This window comes from Pyrus communis, chromosome 7, assembly GCF_963583255.1.
Source record: "Pyrus communis chromosome 7, drPyrComm1.1, whole genome shotgun sequence".
NCBI classification, from domain to species: domain Eukaryota; kingdom Viridiplantae; phylum Streptophyta; class Magnoliopsida; order Rosales; family Rosaceae; genus Pyrus; species Pyrus communis.
Genome location: NC_084809.1, coordinates 9,123,840 through 9,139,155, shown reverse-complemented (window position 1 = coordinate 9,139,155; position 15,316 = coordinate 9,123,840). Strand labels below are relative to the sequence as shown.

The following is a 15,316-nucleotide window of genomic DNA, read 5'->3' as shown; positions in this document are numbered from 1 at the left end:
CAGCCACCGAGCCATCAACAATGCCAGTGAGATTGTACCGGCGAAAAATTGGAGCGAAGAGAGCACTCCAGGTAAGATAATTTGTGGTGGTGAGCTTGATTGGAACCAAAGATCCAATATTTTGAATCGTGATTGAAGAAATCAGCGAATGAGAAGAGTTAGGGTACTGATTTGTGACCGGAGAGGGATGAATTTCAAAGTCAGATGTAGAGGAATTAGCTGCCATGGTTGAAATCTAGGGTTTGGAGGAGGAAGAGGAAGAGGACGAAGAACTGTTCGTCGGTGAGGAAGCGAAGAAGATTAGAGGTGAGAGAGTCTTTAGACAGAGGCGATGGATACCATATTGAATAATTGTGATTTCATTTCTTAATGAATAAGATTACATTGTTGGTATATATACAAACCATATAAAGCCTTGTACTTAACACCTCATCTAACTGACAGAAAGGACAGCTCACCTAACTAACCAAAAGTATCCAAAACAGGTAAAACAAATATATCAGCTCTAAGTTTTATCCTTTACAGTATTATCTCTAATAGCTTGAACGGTCTGGATCTCTCAATCTGCAGGTTACGGACAGAGATCGGAGTGGCTCTCATCATGTTAATATGACCTGCTTTATTAGCATAGAGTTTCGTCATAGCTTATGTAATTAGGTGTTTCCTTAAAACATCTTTGGCAAAAATGGTCCTTCAAAATAACAACTCGCGGGAAATTTGTTGCATGGTCGGTCGAGATTGTGGATTCGTTCGCAAGCACGCAAATGCAAGGTTTGCAACGGTGATCACCTTGTTGACAACATGATTTCCAGGAGGCGGGAGGCTCTTGTCTAAGACGTCGTTCAGTTGTATAGGTTCGGGTGTTGATGTTAATGACAATGACAAAAAATAGGAGAGGAGGTCTCCGGGATGCTTTCCCATGATCACTTCTAGTGCTACCACTCCAAAGCTATAAACATCGCATTTCTCATTCACTTCCATCGTGTATGCTAACTCTGCAGAACAAAGACCAAATCATAATGAACAAAAGCAGGGACTAGTACTCATGTTAACTGGAAGAATTCGTGCAGAAAATAAGTACCTGGAGCACTATATCCAAATGTGCCTGCAAACGAAGTCCAATTTGAAGTCTCAAGATTCAAGAGCTTAGCTGTACCAAAATCAGAGACATAAGCTCCATATTCCAAATCCAGCAAGATGTTCTTACTCGAAATGTCTCGATGTACTATAGGAGGTGAACAATCATGATGCATATAAGACAATGCATTAGCAACATCCTTGACAACATTCACCCTCTCGATCCATCCAAACTTAACCGCATGGTTTTCGTCGGTTAGTATGTTTTCCAAGCTTCCTCCTTCTACAAAATCGTACAACAAAAGAGGATGCTGCGGATGCGAACAGAAACCATAAAGCTTTAAAATGTTTCTGTGACGGATTTCTGTAAGAGCACGAACCTCACTCTCGAAAGCCTTGAGATTTGCCACTCCCCTGTCCTGCAGCATGTGAAGTTTCTTCACCGCAACAATCCGGCCTGTTGGGAGCTCAGCTTTGTAAACACTTGCATTGCCTCCCACCCCCACACAATATTTGGAGTTGAATTCCTCTGTGGCTTCAATGATGTCTTCAAACTGAAGTCTTCCATCATAGCTCCAAACCGCAAATTGGTCTTCATTTAATTGTGCTTCCCGTGGATAGTAGACCACGCAAAGAATCCCAGTAACAAAAAATGCAAAAAACAGGATGCCTAAAACAAGTAGTACAATGAAGATAACCGATTTGCTGCTCTTTTTCTCCCCTCTTGTTTCGGACGGACAAACATTCAAACCGGTGGCATTGCCACACAAGCCTGCGTTATTCACAAAAGCTAGAGGCGAAGCCTCGCGGAATGCTTTGTTGTTGGGAAGAGGACCTTCCAAGTGATTGTATGATATGTCAACAACTGTCAAGCTCAACATGTTATCGAATGTGGATGGGATCGAACCAGAGAGCTCATTGTGGGAGAGATTCAAGGCTTCCAACTTCATCAAATTCCCAAGCTGCGGTGGGATGTCACTCATCAGTGAATTTTGACTCAGATCAAGAACTTGAAGAGAGTCTATGCTGCTCATTTCAGGAGGAATGCTGCCACCAAATCTGTTTCTGCTCAAATTCAAGTTCAACAATTCTCTGCACCTGTCTAATTGTTTAGGAATTGTTCCACTGAAATCATTGGCAGCTAAGTTAAGATGTTGTAGATTGGTTAGCATTCCAATCTCCACAGGCACGCTACCTGAAAGTTTGTTATCACCAAGGTTAAGGTTGAACATTAATGTCAACCTCCCTAGTTCAATCGGGACTGTCCCTGTGAGATTATTTGAAGAGAGGACAAGCACATGCAGCTGCATTGATCCCTCAAACCGTGGAACTCCCCCGGAAATTCTGTTGTTGCTGAGCCTCAAGCTTTGTAAGTTTTGGCACTGGCCCCAGTTCTCAGAAAGCTCCCCATAAAATCTGTTGTAACTCAAATCGACATAAGTTAGTTTTGGATAAATGCCAAATTCTTGCGCTATGTTTGCTGTCAGCTGGTTCCTCTCAAGCCTCAATCGAACTAAGCTGGTGCAGTTCCTCAAGCTTCCAGGCATGAGGCCTGTGAACTGATTGTTGTGTGCTGTAAACGTTTCAAGTACTCCACCGATGCATATGCCTTGTGGAATGCTGCCAGAAAAGTTGTTGTTGCTCAACCACAACTCCTTCAGAAATGTAAAATTATTCATTTCTGAAGGAAGGGAGCCATTGAGTTGGTTATCCACCAATCCTAGATCAGTAATAAATTTGAGCTTTCCTACTTCAGGTGGGATACTTCCACTTAATTGATTCGCCATCAGATATAACACCTTGAGCCTGGTCAGGTTGCCTATGGTGGAAGGAATTGAGCCGGAGAAATTGTTGCCACCCAGGGCCAGAAAAGTTAAGCTGGACAGGTTTCCGATTTCTTCTGGAATTGAACCCGTGAGATTGTTTATTCCTACATCAAGCACACTGAGCGAACTCAGCATGCATATTTCTATTGGGAAATTTCCAGATAGTTTGTTGTCATGAAGGGAAAGAAAGGTTAAGTTGCCTAACATTCCAACTTCATGGGGAATGGATCCATTAATGTTGTTTCCGGTAAGATCAAGGGTTCGAAGGCTTTTCAAAAACCCTATCTCCAATGGGATTGTTCCGAAAATCGTGTTGTGGCTCAGATTAAGGCTCATGAGACTTGGAAAAGATGAGAAACCAAAATCAAGAAGTGTACCTCTTAAGCCAGAAGAAGTGAGGTTTATTTGGGTTATGCTTCCAAAATTGTTACAAGAAATTCCTTCCCAATTGCATGTGCTGTTTCCAATCCATGAAGGCAAGAGAGAGAGGCTTTTGTTGTTGTCAAGGCTAGCTTTCCAATTCAGAAGTGCTTCTGCTTCTTGTCCTGCTGTTGCTGTTGAAGCTGAAGAAACCAACATGAGAATGAGTATAATTCGGATGACTTGAAGTGAATTCTGTGAATAAGCAGCTTTGGGAGAAAGTGCTTTTTCTTCTTTGGATGCCATAATTTTAAGTTGTGAGGATTTCTTCATATCTGGAAACCACAGGATGGATCAAGAAGCCCGTCTGCCAAATTAAGCTGGTTTTTGTTTTAAGGTGCTCTATTATATAAAAATATACTAAATATATTGTGTATATGACATGTGCATAAATTTATTATAAATTAATACGACACATATTCATTGCAATTAAGAAAGGATTTTAGTTAAGAACATTCATGTTATGAATCTGAGATCACGAGTTCTATAATCTTCCCTAATACTACTTGTATTAAAAGTAGAAAATTAAAACACGTTTCAGCATTTCAGCTTTAAAGCATCAAAAGGAAAATTGCACGCGTAATTTGTAACTCAAGTAGTTTAATCTACATATGAGGTCATGTGCTTGAGTATTGTTGATATAGTTTTTTGAGAGATGATTCACACACTCTTCTCTATTTCTAACCATCGAATTAAATAAATTAAATTGAAATAATGGACGAATAAAAATAAACAATATGTGTGAAAACTAGAAAAATTGTGTATTTTACATTGTTTTAAATTTAAAGATATCCCCAATTGAAGACAATGATAAGATCAAGGTCCACGTCCATGAGTGATTATTTTATTAATCGCAAGAAACTAGTTTGTTCGTTTCAAGCATAGTCTTGCGTTGTCCTCCTGTGAATGCTGACAAAAGTGTGAACATAAACATCAAATTCTCGTCGGAAGACCAACTGGTGACTTAAAAAATATGTGTTGCCTTTTAAAAAAACAGAGAGCTGCAGCAATAGTGGATTGAGGGAAGCACAGCAGCGTCATCCTATCAGCATACAGACAAAGATTAGGTTCAAATTTTAGCCGTCTAGGAATGGATTTTGTCATTTCACCCTTGACTTTATGTCAACTTAGGTGCCAAATTCGAATTGTCTAACTAATTATAATATAAAGTTTATTAGCATTACTTGCACCATCTAAGTTACTTCCTGAGTGTGAACTGTGAAATGATTTATGCCAATTAGGTTTTTCAAAGTCATGTTATGTTGTCAATGCCAGAGAAATTGTTTGGAAGTCTAAATTTTTAGCACATTCAACATGTTCCGCATAAGGATGACTCTCTCTTTTGACCTCAGTTCATTATAACGTGCAAACCCGGCAACAATATGTGAGGGCATAACTTGAGATTGTTTAAGAGGTAAGGCATAACTTGAGATTGTTTAAGAGCTAAGTTTCCGGTTTTTAAATATAATTTGAAGAGAAATTTGTACGAGCATCACATGATTACACTTGGAGGACAGTTGAATAAAAAATTATAATGTTGTCACACATAGAGCCGAATGAACCAACATGCAAAGGAAATGTGGGTATGTTCCTCTATCCATGAGCTCTTAACAAATGGCAGCGAAAGGGTTAAACCTAACCGTGTTCAGATAGCCCTATTAAAATTTATTTTTAAATGAACAGTGTCAAACCATAATCATATGCCTCCTCCAATCAAAGGGGCAACATAGTTCCTCAATAATTTATTAGTTTTAAGCTTATATTTTAAATTTATTAGTTAATTTAATTAAACTACCATTACATATTTTTAAATCTAACCGTATAGTTTATATTATAATGATTAAGGTTATGTTTATAATATCGAATGATTCAATACAGGTTGGTGAGAAAAGGTTTACTGCCCGGCCAGAGTCAATAGAGGAGACCAGTACAAGGGTAACGAAAGCATGGTGGAAAATATATCTTGTGTTGTGTGAACTTTTACCCAACTCGAACACAATCTATTTGACTAAAATTGTATGAGAAATACAACCACAAACACGATACCTATCTCTTTGGTGGTCCAGCGAATTCACTTTTTCTGGATTATTCCAAGTTCAACGCATGAGTTTGAAAATAATGTGATCGGATCTTTCATAATTTTATTTCTTCTTCCACAAACTTCTGCTTATATGTCAATCTTTGTGTCGTTATTTGTTAACGCTTAAAATTTGTTGGTTAACAAACTAGAACAATTGTCTCTTGATGGTTTCGTGTTTAAAGCTATGAAAATAATTGACTCAAGATTTTAAGTGGTTAAATCCTCAAATTGGGCTACATCAACCGTGGTGCTTGGAATATATATTGATTTGATGATTGCAAGAAGCACTTGGCTATAGTAAAATTTTTATCTCCCCTCAATCTTCCGATGCGATACAAGGGGCACTTACCACCACCACCCCCCCCCCCCCAAAAAAAAAAAAAAAAGCCTTCAATGAGCCCAACAAAGTCCTGGGCTCACCTACTTTACTATTCTAACATTAAATGAGCTACCTACGTAGACTGGTATGCTGACTATCCTTTCGCACATCAATTGACAAGTGGCAATGAGGTGATGGTAGCTCAGCTGGGATTACATGTTTTTTTGGGCCGACACATATTGAGCACTAAGCTAGGCCTTGACTAGTCAATGATTTTCCTTCCGAACAATGGTCCGGGAGCCTTACATCCCTTCATAGGTTTTTGTCTTCGCTGGTGACTGACATGTGGCCTAGGTTAGTGTCTGAGTAGGCTTGTTCTTGGAGTTTTGTGTCCTAAAGTTGTCAGTTTGCCCATGTGCTTGTATTAGTCGAAAAGTGTTCTATGTTATTTAGTCAGACTAGACTTATGAACAGTCGGCCATAGCGCTCATAAATGCCTCTTTTTAAATTCACTGGGCCTTGATCTTCCTCGAGCTTTTCTTAGTCTTTTTCTCAGCATGTACTATTTTAAGGGCCAAAAAGCCCCCCGCATAAACAGCCGTATTTATCAAAATTAGTATATACAAAATATTAGTCACCTTTAGTCAAAGGTTAAATTGGAATGGTCCAAAATTTTCAACTTCAACTGTGGTGTTCTCGTTTCCCATTTGTGAAGCCAGATTGTGTTAAGATTACTCAATCCATAGGGGGAAAATGTTGTATTTTCTCTCATTGGTTAAAAGATTGTAAAACCAAAAAACACGATTGGGACTGGTAAATGTTTTTATTCCAATGTATCAACAATACGCTTCACCCCATGGGAATTGGGAAAATATGAACAAATTTTAGAATTGGTTACAAACTTTTAAGCAATAATGAAGTTGAGAGACACCAATCAGACAATATATATAAGCCGTATACATACAACGGTATACTGCCCTCCAAGTTCTTGAGAGAAATTACTATACGGTCAAAGAAAGCGAAATAAGGTACGGTTCAATACACAATCTTAAGTTTGTGGGAAATATTTGATGCCGATACTGAGGAAATTAAACATTGTTCACAAGATGTCCCAACGTGATCTTATCAAATGAGATTGGTAAAGAAGCCCTTGGAATATTTGTTAGCTCCTGGGAGACTTGTTGCATGGTTGGCCGAGAATGTGGGTTGGTTTGCAGGCATGAAAATGCAATCTTCACAGCAAACGCCACTTTGTCTGCAACTTGATCTCTTGGAGTCGAAAGTCTTTGGTCCAACACATCCGTCAGCGGTGTATTAAGCACGGTTGATGTTGTCGAGGACAGAACTGCGATCATGAGATCTCCCGGATGCTTTCCCATGATCACTTCTAAAGTTAACACTCCTAAGCTATAAACATCACATTTCTCATTCACCTCCATTGTGCATGCAAACTCTGCAAACCCAATAAGCAACTCAAAACTCTAGTCCGAAAGAATAAAAAACAAAACTATGGACGCAACTGTTATTGCATTCGCCTAGATATTATATGTTTACCGTGACAAATTATAACAACCGGAAAACTACCTGGAGTAGTGTATCCAAATGTGCCTGCAAATGAAGTCCAAATGAGCAGCTTAAGTCATCTCCAACTGAAAGGGTTAAGCCTAACCGTGTTCAGAATTATAGCCCTATTGAAATTTATTTTTAAATGAACAATGTCAAACTATAAACCATAATTATATGTCTTCTCCAATCGAAAGGGGCAAAACATAGCCCCTCAATAATTATTAGTTTTACGCTTATATTTTAAATTTATTAGTTAATTTAATTAAAATACCATTAGATGTTTTTAATCTAGCCATATAATTTATATTATAATGATTAATGTTATGTATGGGTATAATATCGAATGATTCAATACAGGTTGTTGAATGAGTCACCTCAAAGTGAGAAAAGGTTTACTGCCCGGCCAGGGTCAATAGAGGAGACTAGAACATGGGTAACGAAAGCATGGTGGAAAATATATCTTGTGTTGTGTGAACTTTTACCCAACTCGAACACAATCTATTTGACTAAAATTGTATGAGAAATATAACCACAAACACGATACCTATCTCTTTGGTGGTCCAGCGAAATCACTTTTTCTGGATTATTCCAAGTTCAACGCATGAGTTTGAAAATAATGTGATCGGATCTTTCATAATTTTATTTCTTCTTCCACAAACTTCTGCTTATATGTCAATCTTTGTGTCGTTATTTGTTAACGCTTAAAATTTGTTGGTTAACAAACTAGAACAATTGTCTCTTGATGGTTTCGTGTTTAAAGCTATGAAAATAATTGACTCAAGATTTTAAGTGGTTAAATCCTCAAATTGGGCTACATCAACAGTGGTGCTTGGAATATATATTGATTTGATGATTGCAAGAAGCACTTGGCTATAGTAAAATTTTTATCTTCCCTCAATCGTCCGATGCGTTACAAGGGGCACTTACACCCCACAACACCACCACCCCCCCCCCCCCCCCCCCCCCCGCCGGCGGCAAAAAAAAAGGCCTTCAATGAGCCCAACAAAATCATGGGCTCACCTACTTTACTATTCTGACATTAAATGAGTTACCTACGTAGACTGGTATGCTGACTATCCTTTCGCACATCAATTGACAAGTGGCAATGAGGTGATGGTAGCTCAGCTGGGATTACATGTTTTTTTGGGCCAACGCATATTGAGCACTAAGCTAGGCCTTGACTAGTCAATGATTTTCCTTCCGAACAATGGTCCGGGAGCCTTACATCCCTTCATAGGTTTTTGTCTTCGCTAGTGACTGACATGTGGCCTAGGTTAGTGTCTGAGTAGGCTTGTTCTTGAAGTTTTGTGTCCTAAAGTTGTCAGTTTGCCCATGTGCTTGTACCAGTCGAAAAGTGTTTTATGCTATTTAGTCAGACTAGACTTATGAACAGTCGGTCATAGCGCTCATAAATGCCTCTTTTTAAATTCACTGGGCCTTGATCTTCCTTGAGCTTTTCTTAGTCTTTTTCTCAGCACGTACTATTTTAAGGGCCAAAAAGCCCCCCGCATAAACAGCCGTATTTATCAAAATTAGTATATACAAAATATCAGTCACCTTTAGTCAAAGGTTAAATTGGAATGGCCCAAAATTTTCAACTTCAACTGTGGTGTTCTCGTTTCCCATTTGTGAAGCCAGATTGTGTTAAGATTACTCAATCCATAGGGGGAAAATGTTGTATTTTCTCTCATTGGTTAAAAGATTGTAAAACCAAAAAACACGATTGGGACTGGTAAATGTTTTTATTCCAATGTATCAACAATACGCTTCACCCCATGGGAATTGGGAAAATATGAACAAATTTTAGAACTGGTTACAAACTTTTAAGCAATAATGAAGTTGAGAGACACCAATCAGACAATATATATAAGCCGTATACATACAACGGTATACTGCCCTCCAAGTTCTTGAGAGAAATTACTATACGGTCAAAGAAAGCAAAATAAGGTACGGTTCAATACACAATCTTAAATTTGTGGGAAATATTTGATGCAGATACTGAGGAAATTAAACATTGTTCACAAGATGTCCCAACGTGATCTTATCAAATGAGATTGGTAAAGAAGCCCTTGGAATATTTGTTAGCTCCTGGGAGACTTGTTGCATGGTTGGCCGAGAATGTGGGTTGGTTTGCAGGCATGAAAATGCAATCTTCACAACAAACGCCACTTTGTCTGCAACTTGATCTCTTGGAGTCGAAAGTCTTTGGTCCAACACATCCGTCAGCGGTGTATTAAGCACGGTTGATGTTGTCGAGGACAGAACTGCGATCATGAGATCTCCCGGATGCTTTCCCATGATCACTTCTAAAGTTAACACTCCTAAGCTATAAACATCACATTTCTCATTCACCTCCATTGTGCATGCAAACTCTGCAAACCCAATACGCAACTCAAAACTCTAGTCCGAAAGAAAAAAAACAAAACTATGGACGCAACTGTTATTGCATTCGCCTAGATATTATATGGTTACCGTGACAAATTATAACAACCGGAAAACTACCTGGAGTAGTGTATCCAAATGTGCCTGCAAATGAAGTCCAAATGAGCAGCTTAAGTCATCTCCAACTGAAAGGGTTAAGCCTAACCGTGTTCAGAATTATAGCCCTATTGAAATTTATTTTTAAATGAACAATATCAAACTATAAACCATAATTATATGTCTTCTCCAATCGAAATAGGCAAAACATAGCCCCTCAATAATTATTAGTTTTACGCTTATATTTTAAATTTATTAGTTAATTTAATTAAAATACCATTAGATGTTTTTAATCTAGCCATATAATTTATATTATAATGATTAATGTTATGTATGGGTATAATATCGAATGATTCAATACAGGTTGTTGAATGAGTCACCTCAAAGTGAGAAAAGGTTTACTGCCCGGCCAGGGTCAATAGAGGAGACTAGAACATGGGTAACGAAAGCATGGTGGAAAATATATCTTGTGTTGTGTGAACTTTTACCCAACTCGAACACAATCTATTTGACTAAAATTGTATGAGAAATATAACCACAAACACGATACCTATCTCTTTGGTGGTCCAGCGAAATCACTTTTTCTGGATTATTCCAAGTTCAACGCATGAGTTTGAAAATAATGTGATCGGATCTTTCATAATTTTATTTCTTCTTCCACAAACTTCTGCTTATATGTCAATCTTTGTGTCGTTATTTGTTAACGCTTAAAATTTGTTGGTTAACAAACTAGAACAATTGTCTCTTGATGGTTTCGTGTTTAAAGCTATGAAAATAATTGACTCAAGATTTTAAGTGGTTAAATCCTCAAATTGGGCTACATCAACAGTGGTGCTTGGAATATATATTGATTTGATGATTGCAAGAAGCACTTGGCTATAGTAAAATTTTTATCTTCCCTCAATCGTCCGATGCATTACAAGGGGCACTTACACCCCACACCAAACACCCCCCCCCCCCCAAAAAAAAAAAAGGCCTTCAATGAGCCCAACAAAATCCTGGACTCACCTACTTTACTATTCTGACATTAAATGAGCTACCTACGTAGACTGATATGCTGACTATCCTTTCGCACATCAATTGACAAGTGGCAATGAGGTGATGGTAGCTCAGCTGGGATTACATGTTTTTTTGGGCCAACGCATATTGAGCACTAAGCTAGGCCTTGACTAGTCAATGATTTTCCTTCCGAACAATGGTCCGGGAGCCTTACATCCCTTCATAGGTTTTTGTCTTCGCTGGTGACTGACATGTGGCCTAGGTTAGTGTCTGAGTAGGCTTGTTCTTGGAGTTTTGTGTCCTAAAGTTGTCAGTTTGCCCATGTGCTTGTACCAGTCGAAAAGTGTTTTATGCTATTTAGTCAGACTAGACTTATGAACAGTCGGCCATAGCGCTCATAAATGCCTCTTTTTAAATTCACTGGGCCTTGATCTTCCTTGAGCTTTTCTTAGTCTTTTTCTCAGCATGTACTATTTTAAGGGCCAAAAAGCCCCCCGCATAAACAGCCGTATTTATCAAAATTAGTATATACAAAATATCAGTCACCTTTAGTCGAAGGTTAAATTGGAATGGCCCAAAATTTTCAACTTCAACTGTGGTGTTCTCGTTTCCCATTTATGAAGCCAGATTGTGTTAAGATTACTCAATCCATAGGGGGAAAATGTTGTATTTTCTCTCATTGGTTAAAAGATTGTAAAACCAAAAAACACGATTGGGACTGGTAAATGTTTTTATTCCAATGTATCAACAATACGCTTCACCCCATGGGAATTGGGAAAATATGAACAAATTTTAGAACTGGTTACAAACTTTTAAGCAATAATGAAGTTGAGAGACACCAATCAGACAATATATATAAGCCGTATACATACAACGGTATACTGCCCTCCAAGTTCTTGAGAGAAATTACTATACGGTCAAAGAAAGCGAAATAAGGTACGGTTCGATACACAATCTTAAGTTTGTGGGAAATATTTGATGCAGATACTGAGGAAATTAAACATTGTTCACAAGATGTCCCAACGTGATCTTATCAAATGAGATTGGTAAAGAAGCCCTTGGAATATTTGTTAGCTCCTGGGAGACTTGTTGCATGGTTGGCCGAGATTGTGGGTTGGTTTGCAGGCATGAAAATGCAATCTTCACAACAAACGCCACTTTGTCTGCAACTTGATCTCTTGGAGTCGAAAGTCTTTGGTCCAACACATCCGTCAGCGGTGTATTAAGCACGGTTGATGTTGTCGAGGACAGAACTGCGATCATGAGATCTCCCGGATGCTTTCCCATGATCACTTCTAAAGTTAACACTCCAAAGCTATAAGCATCACATTTCTCATTCACCTCCGTTGTGTATGCAGACTCTGCAAACCCAACAAGCAACTATGGACGCAACTGTTATTGCATTCGCCTAGATATTATATGGTTACCGTGACAAATTATAACAACCGGAAAACTACCTGGAGTAGTGTATCCAAATGTGCCTGCAAATGAAGTCCAATTGGAAGAGTCAGGCTTCAAAATTCTAGCTGTGCCGAAATCAGAGACGTAAGCAGCATGTTCCAAATCCAGCAAGATGTTCTTGCTTGACATGTCTTGGTGAACAATTGGAGGCAAGCAGTCATGGTGCATGTAGGATAAAGCATTCACCATGCTTTTGACAAGGTTAATCCTTGAAATCCATTCAAACATAGTTGCTTCGTTGTCATTGTTGAGTACCCTTTCTAAGCTTCCCCCTTCCAGAAACTGGTAAACCAAGAATGAGTGCCGTGGATGTGTGCAAAAGCCATAGAGCTTGACAATGTTGCGATGGCGAATTTCTGAGAGAGCACGAATCTCACTCTCAAAAGCCTTCAGATTTGCTATCCCACCCTCCTGCAGAGTATGAAGTTTCTTCACCGCAACAATCTGGCCTGTTTGCAGCTTAGCTTTATAAACACTTGCACGGCCCCCTGCTCCTACACAATGTTTAGAGTCAAATTCCTCTGTAGCTGCAACGATGTCCTCATACACCAATCTTCCATCATAACTCCAAATTGTAAAGAGATTTTCTGTTTGTGTTTCTCTTGGCATTTGCTGTTCTTCTACAATCTGGTGTGGGCGCCGAATGTAGAGAATCCGAACTACAATGAACCCAAGAAACAGAATTCCTGAAATGAGGGCTGCAATCATAATGATGTTATTATTGTTATTTTTTGTGTTTCTTATGGTAGATTGGCACGGCTTCAGGCCAGTGGCATTACCACACAAGCCTTTGTTATTTTCTAAAGCTTCGACTGGAGCCTCGTTGAAGGCTTTGATGTTCGGAAGAGGAGCCTCCAGTTGATTGTAGGATATGTCAATAGCAGTCAAGTGTAACATATTACCAAAACTAGATGGGAAGGAACCAGAGAGCTCATTGTGAGACAGATTCATTGCTTCTAAGCTTTCCAGTTCTCCAAACTGCGGCGGTATCTCTCCTCTAAGTGAATTATGACTGAGATCAAGAACCTGAAGAGATTGTAAGCTCCCAATCTGAAAAGGAAGACTCTCTATGAATCCATTTACGCTCAAATTTATGTTCAGTAACTTTGAGCACTGATATGGTTGCTCAGGAAACAATCCAGTGAGATTGTTTGCTGCCACGTTAATTTCTTCAAGATTGGATAGCATTCCAATTTCCCACGGAATACTGCCTGAAAGTTCATTACCACCCAGGTTAAGGTCAAACAGTGATACTGATCTCCCCAGTTCCTTTGGAATAGTCCCAACTAGATAATTTGAGGAGAGGTCAAGTACTCGCAGCTGCACCGCTTCCCCAAGCTGAGGAGGAATCCCTCCGGAAATTCTGTTGTGGGAGATTTTCAAGCTTTGCAGACTTTGGCACTGCCCCCAGTTCTGAGAAAGTTCCCCATAGAAATTGTTATGGCTCAAATCAATGTAATTTAAGTTTGGATAAACACCAAGGTCTTCGGATAGGTTTCCTGATAACCGGTTTCCATCAAGCCTCACTCTGTACAAACTGGAGCAATTTCTTAAACCTTTCGGGCAGAGCCAATGAAATAATTGTCATTTGCTGTAAAATTTACAAGTAGTCCACTAGAGCAAATGTCTTGGGGAAGATAGCCAGACAACATATTGCTGGACACCCCTAAGTTTTTCAGATTTGTAAGATTCTGTAGTTCTCGAGGAATGGTGCCACTAAGATGGTTCATGAACAATCCTAGTTTGGTAAGCAATTTGAGCTTTCCAATTTCTGGTGGTATGTGGCCAGTCAATTGGTTTTGCTGTACATCTAATAAGGTAAGCTTGGTCAGGTTTCCAAAAGTTGAAGGAATGGATCCATAAAAATTATTCAGAAGAAGCGCTAAAATCGTCAAATTGACGAGGTTCCCTATGGATGGAGGAATCAAACCTTCATTTGCAAGTGCAGCTGGTTAAGAGATTTAAGATTTCCTGCTTCTTGTGGAATTGTTCCGGTGTGTTTATTTTGGTACAAGTATGGTGCGGACAAGTTGCCCAACTTCCATAGGGAGGCTGGGATTGGACCTGTGAGGCTGTTTCTGCCCAACCCTAGCTTTTGGAGTGAGCTGAGTGATCCTATTTCTTGAGGAATTGATCCATTTATGCCATTATCATGCAGATAAAGCACGTGAAGACTTGTCATCAGGCCTAATTCAGATGGTAATATTCCAGCGAGTTGATTTCTACTCAAATCAAGGTAGATGAGACTAGAAAGGCTAGCTACACCGGAGGGAATACGTCCATAGAAAGAGTTGTGGCTGAGATCAAAACTTAGGAGAGAAGGGAATGACGAAAAGCTGAAAGCATGGAGTGTACCTCTTAAGCCGCTCCTCGTAAGATTAATATCAGTAATGCTTCTGAATTCCTTGCAGGCTATTCCTCTCCAGCTGCTAGGACTTTTTTCCGAACCACGAAGACATAAGAGATCAGCTTTGGTTGTCAAGGCTATCCTTCCATTTTAGAAGAGCCACCGCTTCTCGTCCCTCTGTTGCTGTTAAAGACACAGAAGTTGCTATTTCCACAGAAGAAATCGAAACAAGGGTCATGACGACAGGGATGAACAAGATTCGGAACATATTGATATTACGATGGAGAATTTTATCTACCATAGACATGATCATCTGTTTTTGTAGATTTTTCGGTTTTAAATTGTAATGTATTTCATATATATTCAATGTACAAGAGGCCAAGTATGTATGAAACAGGGGAGGAGAAGGAGAGATGGAGATGGCTACAAGCAGCCGACAGGAACCATGTGACCAGACAAACTTAGGTGCCTAATCTAATTCTTAAATCAAGTCAACTCCCTTAAATCAAGGGAAGAGAGCTGTTTACAAGTTGGCCTTGATAGCTGACCCAAGAGAAGACAACCTGGTTTTTAAGGTCTGAGGATGGTTTTGTTATCGCATACATACAACACAAAGATGAACAGTGACATTGGTCTGAGGATGGTTTTGTTCTTGGACGTTCCTGATATTCGAGTTGAAGACACGGAGGACTGAGCAACAATGAGGTTCGATATCCAGTTATGACCACAGCACCAACGAGGAA

At 39.3% G+C, this 15,316-nt stretch overlaps 1 protein-coding gene and 1 pseudogene across 1 annotated transcript; both read right to left on the bottom strand.

The window, feature by feature from the left end:
* Nucleotides 1-310: 310 nt before the first annotated feature.
* Nucleotides 311-3,654, bottom strand: LOC137740383 (MDIS1-interacting receptor like kinase 2-like). Its single transcript, XM_068480259.1, has 2 exons — nucleotides 1,082-3,654; nucleotides 311-995 (listed from the first exon to the last, which is right to left on the bottom strand). The coding sequence occupies exons 1-2, from the start codon at nucleotides 3,594-3,596 to the stop codon at nucleotides 694-696; spliced, it is 2,817 nt and encodes a 938-aa protein (XP_068336360.1). The 5' UTR covers nucleotides 3,597-3,654; the 3' UTR covers nucleotides 311-693.
* Nucleotides 3,655-11,682: 8,028 nt separating this feature from the next.
* Nucleotides 11,683-15,017, bottom strand: LOC137739946 (MDIS1-interacting receptor like kinase 2-like; annotated as a pseudogene).
* Nucleotides 15,018-15,316: the final 299 nt, after the last annotated feature.